Source organism: Dama dama, chromosome 9, assembly GCF_033118175.1.
Source record: "Dama dama isolate Ldn47 chromosome 9, ASM3311817v1, whole genome shotgun sequence".
Lineage (NCBI taxonomy): Eukaryota > Metazoa > Chordata > Mammalia > Artiodactyla > Cervidae > Dama > Dama dama.
This window is the reverse complement of record NC_083689.1, coordinates 11,628,820-11,640,835: the sequence shown is the minus strand read 5'-3', so window position 1 is coordinate 11,640,835 and position 12,016 is coordinate 11,628,820. Positions and strand designations below refer to the sequence as shown.

The 12,016-nt window shown below is 39.0% G+C and overlaps 2 protein-coding genes across 2 annotated transcripts; both read left to right on the top strand.

Moving 5' to 3' along the window:
- The first annotated feature begins 749 nt into the window (after window positions 1-749).
- LOC133061565 (olfactory receptor 10H3-like) lies at window positions 750-6,347 on the top strand. The gene is made up of 2 exons (XM_061149540.1): window positions 750-753; window positions 5,386-6,347. The coding sequence occupies exons 1-2, from the start codon at window positions 750-752 to the stop codon at window positions 6,345-6,347; spliced, it is 966 nt and encodes a 321-aa protein (XP_061005523.1).
- A 1,708-nt stretch (window positions 6,348-8,055) lies between these two features.
- On the top strand, window positions 8,056-11,640 carry LOC133061564 (olfactory receptor 10H3-like). Its single transcript, XM_061149539.1, has 2 exons — window positions 8,056-8,092; window positions 10,679-11,640. Exons 1-2 carry the CDS (start codon window positions 8,056-8,058, stop codon window positions 11,638-11,640), a joined length of 999 nt encoding a protein of 332 aa, XP_061005522.1.
- Window positions 11,641-12,016: the final 376 nt, after the last annotated feature.

Sequence of the window (12,016 nt, the reverse complement as noted above, 5' to 3'; positions counted from 1 at the left end):
GTGCATGGGTTTGTTTATGATCTCTCCATTCTGTTCCATTGATTGCGTGTGTCTGTTTTGTACCAGTACCTATAGTGTATATTCTTTACCTAGCTAAGAAAAGCCCTTACCATAACAAGTTGCAGAGGCTTTTTAAAATCATAAATGATTGTGTGTGTGTATATATATATACATATATATATATATATACATACACATATATATCTTTCATTATGTTGTAGACATAAAATAATGTTTTATGTATATATATGTATATATACTAATACATATATTAAATACATGCCAATTTTTAAAATCATAAATGTAGGACTGGAATTTTAGGAAATAGATTCCTGCCTTGATAGAAATAATTATACGCCAGCCCAGGTTGGATGCATGAGACAAGTGCTCGGGGCTGGTGCACTGGGATGACCCAGAGGGATGGGATGGGGAGGGAGGTGGGAGGGGGGTTCAGGATGGGGACACATGTAAATCCATGGCTGATTCATGTCAATGTGTGGCAGAAACCACTACAATATTGTAAAGTAATTAGCCTCCAACTAATAAAAATAAATGAAAAAAAAAGAAATAATTATATGATTTCTTTGCTTTAGCTTATTCACCTGATGAGTCAGATGATAGGTTTTCTGATGTTGAACCACTCTTGTCATTTATGGGAGAAGTCAAAACACGTTACCATCATACACTATTTTTGAAAAAAGAATGGATTTGACTAGGTTATGTCTTCTTAAGAGTTTTAAAAAATCTGCATGGGTAGGTGAAATGGACCCATAATTTTCATTTCTTATTAACATTCAATCTGATTTAGAACCAAGATTGCATTAACTTAATGAAACAGGGAGAGCATATTTTATATGATTTTTCTGGCTTTTAAAAATGAGTATAAGATACTCCTTAACTGTTCCTTAAAAATTTAAGAGAGATTACCTGAAAACCCACTAGGGCCAAGGTTATTGAGGAATGACTGCATTTCATTAAATTTTTCAGTTTCCTCAAAATTGACTTGAGTCACCAAGGTCTCTATTTTTTCTTGCACCAGACTTGTAATTTTATAGTTTTCTAAGCTACATTTCCTATATATTCTAAACTTATCTCCTTAGTGTATTATTTCAAATTTCCTAACTTGTATTTTTATATATTTATTAATTTAAAAATATCCATTATTCCTCTAGCTATTTTTCAATTTTAATTTTTGTGTTTTCTTACTGGCATCTTCTCCTTGTTTTTTTTTTCCATTTATTTTTATTAGTTGGAGGCTAATTACTTTACAATATTGTAGTGGTTTCTGCCATACATTGACATGAATCAGCCATGGATTTACATGTGTTCCCCATTCTGAACCCCCCTCCCACCTCCTTCCTCATTCCATCCCTCTGGGTCATCCTAGTGCACCAGCCCCGAGCACTTGTCTCATGCATCCAACCTGGACTGGTGATCTGTTTCACACTTGATAATATACATGTTTCAGTGCTGTTCTCTCAGATCATCCCACCCTCACCTTCTCCCATAGAGTCCAAAAGTCTCCTTGTTTTAATCTTTTATAACAACCTGATTTTGATTTTATTAAGCATGACTTTCTTCTTGTAAAAGTTTCTCCATAAATATATTGAAAGTTGTGTATTTTTCCATAGTACAAATTTAGTTTAAAATTTGACAGGTGCTTCAATTAATTATAAAATTTTATAAAGTATTAAAAGTTACTTTATATTTTACTATTGTTACAAAGTATTATTTAATACAACCTTTAGCTCCCAAACACAGTGGATCTAAGAAGCTACTATTCAACAATGTCTACTTTTAGTGCACTCTAATCTACATCACGTTTATACTTGAAATTCATGGAAAATGTTTTTATGTCTTATATACAAGTTCAGTTTTTGTAAAAGTTCCCTGAACTCTTCAAAAAATGTTTAATCTCTCTTTGTTGAAGAGTCTAAATATATCCAATAACTAATTTATGCTGTTCTGTGCTTAGTCACTCAGTCATGTCCAAGTCTTGGCGATCCCATGTACTGTAGCCTGCCAGGCACCTCTGTCCATGGGGATTCTCCAGGCAAGAATACTGGAGTGGTTACCATGTCCTCCTCTAGGGGATCTTCTCAACCCAGGGATAGGACCCAAGTCTCACACATTGCAGGCGGATTCTTTACCGTCTAAGTCACCATTTACAAATATTATTAATTGCATTCTAAATAATAATTCATGACTTACCTTTCTATACTTTGAGCAAATCTAGTTACATATTGCATCTAGTTACATATTACATATCTATCTCATATCGATGTAGCTTTTCCTGTTTGTATCTATTTACTGAAATTATGCTGATTATATATTATTTCCTATTCCAAAGTACACAGTTACATAGATTAGTGATATCTATGCCAATCATTATGATGTTCTTCTATACTTAAGAAAATAATTTTCTTTTTCTCTTGGAGTGTGGATGTGTGTGTGTCTGTGTGATTTTTAATTTCAGTCTACATTGAAACTAAGAATGCTTTTTGTCATGCACAAAATCACAAGATCACATTTAAAATTAATATTGGGTTTGCCAAAGAGTTCATTCAGGTTTTTCCATAAGATATTACAGGAAACCCTGAATAAACTTTTTGGCCTGCTCAATAATTAAATTAATAATGATCTCACATTACTTATACTTAATTATTCATTCATAACATAATGAAAATTTCCTCTGTTGCCTTAAAATTAATTTACACTGGCTCATCTAAACTAGTATCCAAGCTAGGACTGTATATTGCAATCGCTTGTTATGTCAACTGTTCTGTAGCATGTTCTACCTTTGGATCTGTCTGATTGCATCTTTGTGGAGTCATGTAGCTTGCTCCTCCATTCTTTGTACAATGATCCTTCATTCTGGCAATCAGCTTAGTGGGCACATTTGCAATCTGGTTCTGGCATGCATTCAATATTAAGCCATCACTCACTGAAACTTCCCTTTCACACTGGCACAAGACATGCTAAGCTTGGTTTCTTTCTCAGAAGATTTCTCCATGGAAACCTGATGCTCTGAGTTGCAACTGTAAATAATTACAATTATAGTAATTGTAATTACATAATCTTCTGTAATTATTGTTTCTCTAAATTTCACTTTGTCTGTTTTCAAAATTACTGCCTCAGCTGTCACTTGGTACATTTTTTCTGGCATATATTCTTCCATCTATTTATTTTCAAACTTTCTGTTCAGCTCATTTAGAATAGTAAATATCAATATGAAGCAACACAGAAAAAGAGTACCATTAATATAGTATTAAAATAAATAAGAATGTATTAAATTATCAGGGAACATTAATTAATAAGAGATCATCCAAAAGCCTCCATACCTACACTGAAACCAACCACCACCCAAGAGCCAATAAGTTCCAGAGCAAGACATACCATGCAAATTCTCCAGCAACACAGGAACATAGCCCTGAGTGTCAACATACAGGCTGCCCAAGGTCACACCTAACACATAGACCCATCTCAAAACTCATTACTGGACACTCCATTGCACCCCAGAGAGAAGAAATCAAGTTCCACGCACCAGAACACCGACGCAAGCTTCCTTAACCAGGAAACCTTGACAAGCCAATCGTCCAACCCCACCCACTGGGTGAAACCACCACAATAAAAAGGAACCACAGACCTCCAGAACACAGAAAGCCCACTCCAGACACAGCAATCTAAACAAGATGAAAAGGCAGAGAAATACCCAGCAGGTAAAGGAACATGAAAAATGCCCACCAAGCCAAACAAAAGAGGAGGAGATAGGGAATATACCAGAAAAAGAATTTAGAATAATGATAACAAAAATGATCCAAAATCTTGAAAACAAAATGGAGTTACAGATAAATAGCCTGGAGACAGAGATTGAAAAGATGCAAGAAATGTTTAATAAAGACCTAGAAGAAATAAAAAAAAGAGTCAATTAAAAATGAATAAATAAATGAGATCAAAAACACTCTGGAGGGAACCAAGAGTAGAATAATGGAGGCAGAAGATAGGACAAGTGAGGTAGAAGATAAAATAGTGGAAATAAATGAAGCAGAGAGGAAAAAAGAAAAAAGAATCAAAAGAAATGAGGACAACCTCAGGGACTTCTGGGACAATGTTAAATGCCCCAACATTCGAATCATAGGAGTCCCAGAAGAAGAAGACAAAAAGAAAGGCCATGAGAAGATATTCAAGGAGATAATAGATGAAAACTTCCCCAAAATGGGGAAGGAAATAGCCACCCAAGTCCAAGAAACCCAGAGAGTCCCAAACAGGATGAACCCAAGGTGAAACACCCCAAGACACATATTAGTCAAATTAACAAAGATCAAACACAAAGAACAAATATTAAAAGCAGCAAGGGAGAAACAACAAATAACACACAAGGGGATTCCCATAAGGATAACAGCTGATCTTTCAATAGAAACTCTTCAGGCCAGAAAGGAATGGCAGGACATATTTAAAGTAATGAAAGAGAATAACCTACAACCCAGATTACTGTACCCAGCAAGGATCTCATTCAGATATGAAAGAGAAATCAAAAGCTTTACAGACAAGCAAAAGCTGAGAGAATTCAGCACCACCAAATCAGCTCTTCAACAAAAGCTAAAGGATCTTCTCTAGACAGGAAACAGAGAAGGGGTGTATAAACTCGAACCCAAAACAGCAAAGTAAATGGCAGCAGGATCATACTTATCAATAATTACCTTAAATGTAAATGGGTTGAATGCCCCAAACAAAAGACAAAGACTGGTTGAATGGCTACAAAAGCAAGACCCCTATATATGCTGTCTACAAGAGACCCACCTCAAAACAAGGGACACATACAGACTGAAAGTGAAGGGTTGGAAAAAAATATTTCACGCAAACTGAGACCAAAAGAAAGCAGGAGTCACAATACTTGTATCAAATAAACTAGACTTCAAAATAAAGGCTGTGGAAAGAGACAAAGAAGGACACTACATAATGATCAAAGGTTTAAATATTCAATTAAAAGACAAAGATTCTTGGAGGAAAAACATTTTACAGCCTTGAGAACCAAATAAGTATTTCCTACAATAGGCACATTATTCAAGAGCATATGATGCTGATCACCTATATTTGTCTTCAAAGCCTACAAAAAATGGAAACTTTTCATTTTGTAGTCATTGTTGAAAACCTAGGAGCTAAACTAGGTCTTCAGCATTTAATATACTGATCTCATTTTATTTTTATCACATTATGGAATGATAACAACTATTATGATTTACTCCATCTTACTGATGAAAATTTTGAGGCCCAGAAAAGTTAAGAAGGTAGTTATGTAGTACAGAAGTCTTCAATTAGCATTTAACCTATGTTAGAGCCTCTGTTTTGACCACTAGGCCTTCATTCTGTTTCTGATCTCCCCAGATGCAGCATCCTTGTCTGGTCAGAACTACAGCACAGTGTCTGAATTCATCCTCATTGGCTTCTCCAACTTCCCTCAGCAGCTCCTGCCCTCCTTCTTCCTGCTGTACCTGCTGATGTACCTGTTCACACTGCTGGGGAACCTGCTCATCATGGGCACCATCTGGAGGGAGCACAGCCTCCACACCCCCATGTACCTCTTCCTGTGTGCCCTCTCCATCTCCGAGATCCTGTTCACTGTTGCGGTCACCCCTCGCATGCTGGTGGACATGCTCTCCTCCCACCGCTCCATCACCTTTGTGGCCTGTGCCAGCCAGATGTTCTTCTCCTTTACGTTTGGCTTCACCCACTCCTTCCTGCTCATGATCATGGGCTATGACCGCTATGTGGCCATCTGCCACCCCCTGCGCTACAACGTGCTCATGAGCCCCCGTGACTGTGCCCACCTTGTGTCCTGCTGCTGGGCTGGTGGCTCAGTCATGGGGATGATGGTGACACTGATAGTTTTTCATCTCACCTTCTGTAGGTCTAATAAGATTTACCATTTTGCCTGTCATGTCCTTGCCCTCTTGAAGTTGGCCTGTGGGAAGGAGACAGCCTCTGTCACCATGGGTGTGATCCTGGTCTGTGTCACGGCCCTGCTGGGGTGCTTATTCCTCATCATCCTCTCCTATGTCTTCATCGTGGCTGCCATCTTGAGGATCCCCTCCGCTGAGGGCCGGCACAAGACCTTCTCCACCTGTGTCTCCCACCTCACCATTGTGGTCGTGCACTACGGTTTTGCCTCCATCATCTACCTCAAGCCCAAAGGCCCACATTCTATGGACAGTAACACGCTCATGGCCACCACCTACACGGTCTTCACGCCCTTTCTTAGTCCCATCATTTTCAGTCTCAGGAATAAGGAGCTGAAGAACGCCATACAGAGAAGCTTCTGCAGAAAATTCTCTTCCCTAAGCTCCTGATGACCAGTTGGGTGGTGAAGAATCTCCACTCCATACTAGCTACTTATTTCTCTCCCATTTGCAATCCTTTGGCACCACTCTTTCATGACACAGTGTGATAAACTCCACCCCATCATCTATGGCTTTGAACATATATCTATGGTCAAGTAGGGAGCATCCCATGAATGAGTGTTGGCCCTGATGCCCATGGTTCTTTCTGAATGGACAAGCAAGAAAAGACTTTAGTTTTCTCTTTACCCACCAATATAAAATAAAAAACAGTAACAGAAAATAATTATAAAAATTAACAAACATTGAAAATTTTCTCTATATCAAGCACCATGTCCAGTGTTTTATGACTATCTTTTTAGTTATGACAAATGTAAAAAAAAAAAAAAAAAAAAGAAAGAATAAATTATTTGTCTCCATGGAAATTGTTTACTAATTACAGGGCTATGAGAGAGAAGAATTAGAATGGAAAATGAAGGAGGGAGAGAAAGTAAGAAAGAAAGAGTGATTTAGAGGAGAAAGGAGGGTGGTTGAGGGAAGGAGAAAGGGAAGAAGCATCAATGCTTAGTTGAGCACATACACATGTTAAAAGTGTGTTGTTATCTCAGGTCTTACAGAAATCCTTTTCCCACAGTTAAATTTCAGTAACACATACATTTCTCATTACTGTGTTAAAATTGTATCTTTCGGGGGAGTGTGTTTAAAGGGCAGAGGGCTATCTCAAGATGGCACAAAGAGAGAACAGAGGCTACCTACAGGTGTCTTCATTATGCAGAAAGGAAATGTTGGTGGAGTTCACATAACATGTGAATAAATAAAGTCCTTTGGACCTTTGTATCTGTTTGACTCCCATGCTGATTTCATCATCGTCTAACATATGATTGAGAATCCAGGAATTCACATTTCTCTGTCACCAGTCATCTCATTAGCATACAAAAGACACTGTTATCACAGGGTCAGAGGCCAAGGACAACACCAAAACTCCAAATGTTTGTCTTTTATAACATAACAAGGAGGCATATGTGAATGTCAGACTATGTGACTAGGTCACCAGGACCACGGGGATAGGGTGGAATTTGATTGAGAAGAGAAGTAAGATGATCCAATTTGACCAGAGATGCTGAACACTTAAAATGCCCAAGAGAAAACAGTATCCAAGATTCAACTCCAAATCACCCTTGTCTGGGTAGCCCTCCAAATGCCCCCACCCCAGGGCAGAGTCACTGATTCCCACTTGGGATTTCTCCAGCTCCCGCCTGCCCTCTGACCCTTCCTTGGTCCCAAGGTGATGACGGTGTCTGTGTCCAACCTAGTCTCCTCAATGACTGGGAGCTTCTCAGCCCTGAAAATGGGCTGAGGTTTCTCTGAGTATGGAAAGCAGAGAGTCTTTTTGTGTGTGGATATTTGGAGGAAATTTAGAGGCAGCAGTCCCTGAAGATCCCTTGTGGCCCCTCCCAGCCTCTCCAGACCCTGAGGACAGATCTTCTAGGCTGGCATCCTGAAGAGACCCTAGGGAGCAGCCAGCAGGAAAGGCTACAGCAGAAATAAGCAGACAGTTTCTGTTCTAGGAGGTCTGATCCCACCCCAGCCTGTGGGTACCACTGATAGCACCAAGCAGCAGAGATTCTTCTGCCCCTCCCTCCTGCCCTTCCCTTCATGTAAAAGGCAGGCCAGGCTGAGGGGGACCTGGAGGGAATGGTAGGAAGGAAGAAACCTATCTATGATTGTGGGAAGCATTGCCCGGCCTGGGGATGGAGGTCAGTCCTGGGGAGAAGGTCGTTAGGGAAGAGCTCCATCTTCAGAGTCTGCCTGAGGTCTTCTCAGTTTGTCCATCTGAGTCTTTAGCTCTCACCCAATGTAGGTGCCCTTTGCAGTTTGTGGGTCAGTGGTTCTCAGACCCAAGTCTTTGGAGTGCTTACATTTCTGGTTAACTCCAGCTCTTTTGTAACAGAGGTATTTCAAGTGTGATGTGAAGACTTCTGGGGGCCCCTGACAGCTTTTCTGTGGGTCCGTGAGATCCTTAACAATGAGAATGTTTTTCATCATCTACTTCAACTAAATCAACATGTTTTAGACTGAATGAAGAAGCAGACACTGCCATCAAACTGTCTTCTACAAGGCAGATATTAGGTGTATTGGAAAAAATTGGCAACAAAGCCACTCTTCTCACTCTTAAGTTTTTTTGAAAATGTTACTTGACTAAAAAATGTTACTTAAATTAGCATGTGCTAGGTTTATTAGTGTTCTTTTGACTGTGTTAATAATTAAATATTTTTTAATTCTTGGTTTTAATTTCTAATCTAGTAAAAATTGATAGTTATAATCCACTCAAACAAAAACCCTTTAGGGGCCTCAGTAATTTTTTAGTGTAAAGATATCCTGAGACCAAAATGCTTGAGAGTGGTTTCTGTATAGCTTGTGTTGCTAGTGGGAGTTTCATCTTAATTTTAACTTAAATTGTATGCTTTGAATGATTGTTAGATGTAATATTATGAGAAAGATCAGGAATCTTTGGAAGTTGATCTTTCTTTATGTAGCCTTGTGATCTCTTATTGTTCTAACATGTTACATCTTTATTCTTTTATCTTTTCTAGATAGATGCTCATGTCTTCCCTTCCAATCCTTATGTATCTTCTTTTTGCCCCTGTAGCACCACTCATGACTTTCAGTTCCATGTTAAAGAACAGCAGAGACAGTAAGTATGCTTGGCTTGTTCTTGATCCTAAGATAGTGCATCTAGTTCCCCCATGAGTATACTACTTGCTGGTTTTATGGTGTATTTTCTTTTCTTAAATTTCTTTTTATTGGAATTCAGTTGCTTTACTATGTTATTACAGCTTCTGCTGTAGAGCAAAGTGAATCAGGTATAAGTATACATATGAAAAAGTGAAAGTGTTAGTTGCTTGGTCATGTCCAACTCTTTGTGACCCCATGGACCATAGCCCACCAGGCTCCTCTGTCCATGGAATTCTCCAAGCAAGAATACTGGAGTGGTTGGCCATTCTCTTCTCCAAGGGATCTTCTTGACCCAGGTATTGAAACTGGGTCTCTTGCATTGCAGGTGGATTCTGTACGATCTAAGCCTTCAAGAAGATCCCTGTATACACACATCCTCTCTTTTTTGGACTTTATAGTATATATTCTTAATCTAGTTATGAAAGTCACCCTCGCACATGGTCAAAAGAGTTTTTTAAAACATCGTGAATAAAAGTTGAATATTAGAGCAATATTCCTGCCTTATTTGGAATAGTAATAAATAAATGATTTTTCTTTTATAGCTTATTCATGTAGTGAATCACATGATAGATTTTCTGATGTTGAACCATCCTTGTCATTAATAGGATAAATTAAGGCTACATGATCATAATATATTACTTTTAGTACCATGAGATTTTACTGGGTTATATCCTACTATGAATTTTTAAATATGCATGAGCAGATAACATGAGCTCATAATTATCTTCTCTTACAAATATTCTTCCCTGGTTTTAGAATCAAGATTGCATTAACCTGATGCAATGAGCTGGGCAATTTCGTGTACTTTTCTGTTTGTTGAAGAACATGCATATGATACTCACCCACTGTTCCTTAAAAGTTTATAGAGCTTACTTGCAAACCCAACTGTGGAAATGATTTTAGGGAGTAAAGCTTTTTAACTAACTAAAACTTTTAAAACTTTTAAAAAGTATTTATGTATCTGGGACCCCTAATTTTTCTTGTGACAGTTTTGGAATTTTACATTCTTCTAAGAGTTCATTCATTTCATCTAGATTTTCATATTTGTTGACATACTGTTTTACTATTTTTATTAATTTCCAATACTCATTACATTTATATTTACTTCCCAATTTTAATTTCATGTTTTGTTGTTGGTATCTTCTCTTTCTGTCTATCTTATTAATCCTTTCCTATAACCTAATTTGGCTTCATTTAAGCACAATTTTTTCCTGGATAAAATTTCTTAATAAAATATCTAAATTTGTATATTTAACTCCATTATCATTTTAGCCTAAAATTTTGACATTTGATGCTTAAACTATTCAATTAGAAATATTTCTGAATTCATTTTATGATATACTTTTGAAAGAAAAAATTATAATGTGAACCCAGTGGCCAAACGATGTCTTAAGCACTTGATACACGTTAGCATTTAATTTCAGTTTATCTTCAACCCAAGACTGAATAGTAAGGAATATTATGGTTTCACCCATTTTACTGGTGAAGATGATGAGACCCAAATAAATTAAGTACATTTTAAAAAGTATACAGCTCTTAAATTTCCATTTGATCTACATCAGAGCCTATGCTTTAACCACTGTTGATTCTATGTCTGATCTCCCCAGGTACAGCATCCTTGTCTGGTCAGAACTACAGCACAGTGTCTGAATTCATCCTCATCGGCTTCTCCAACTTCCCTCAGCAGCTCCTGCCCTCCTTCTTCCTGCTGTACCTGCTGATGTACCTGTTCACACTGCTGGGGAACCTGCTCATCATGGGCACCATCTGGAGGGAGCACAGCCTCCACACCCCCATGTACCTCTTCCTGTGTGCCCTCTCCATCTCCGAGATCCTGTTCACTGTTGCGGTCACCCCTCGCATGCTGGTGGACATGCTCTCCTCCCACCGCTCCATCACCTTTGTGGCCTGTGCCAGCCAGATGTTCTTCTCCTTTACATTTGGCTTCACCCACTCCTTCCTGCTCATGATCATGGGCTATGACCGCTACGTGGCCATCTGCCACCCCCTGCGCTACAACGTGCTCATGAGCCCCCGTGACTGTGCCTGCCTTGTGTCCTGCTGCTGGGCTGGTGGCTCAGTCATGGGACTGATACTGACATTGATAGTTTTTCACCTGACCTTTTGTGGGTCTAATGAGATTCACCATTTTGGCTGTCACGTGTTTGCCCTCTTGAAGTTGGCCTGTGGGAAGGAGACAGCCTCTCTCACCCTGAGTGTGATCCTGGTCTGTGTCACGGCCCTGCTGGGGTGCTTATTCCTCATCATCCTCTCCTATGTCTTCATCGTGGCTGCCATCTTGAGGATCCCCTCCGCTGAGGGCCGGCACAAGACCTTCTCCACCTGTGTCTCCCACCTCACCATAGTGGTCGTGCACTACGGTTTTGCCTCCCTCATCTACCTCAAGCCCAAAGGCCCCCATTCTATGGACAGTAACACGCTCATGGCCACCACCTACACGGTCTTCACGCCCTTTCTTAGTCCCATCATTTTCAGTCTCAGGAATAAGGAGCTGAAGAACGCCATACAGAGAAGCTTCTGCAGAAAATTCTCTTCCCTAAGCTCCTGATGACCAGTTGGGTGGTGAAGAATCTCCACTCCATACTAGCTACTTATTTCTCTCCCATTTGCAATCCTTTGGCACCACTCTTTCATGACACAGTGTGATAAACTCCACCCCATCATCTATGGCTTTGAACATATATCTATGGTCAAGTAGGGAGCATCCCATGAATGAGTGTTGGCCCTGATGCCCATGGTCCATTCTGAATGGACAAGCAAGAAAAGACTTTAGTTTTCTCTTTACCCACCAATATAAAATAAAAAACAGTAACAGAAAATAATTATAAAAATTAACAAACATTGAAAATTTTCTCTATATCAAGGACCATGTCCAGTGTTTTTGACTATCTTTTTAGTTATGACAAATGTAAAAAAAAAAAAAA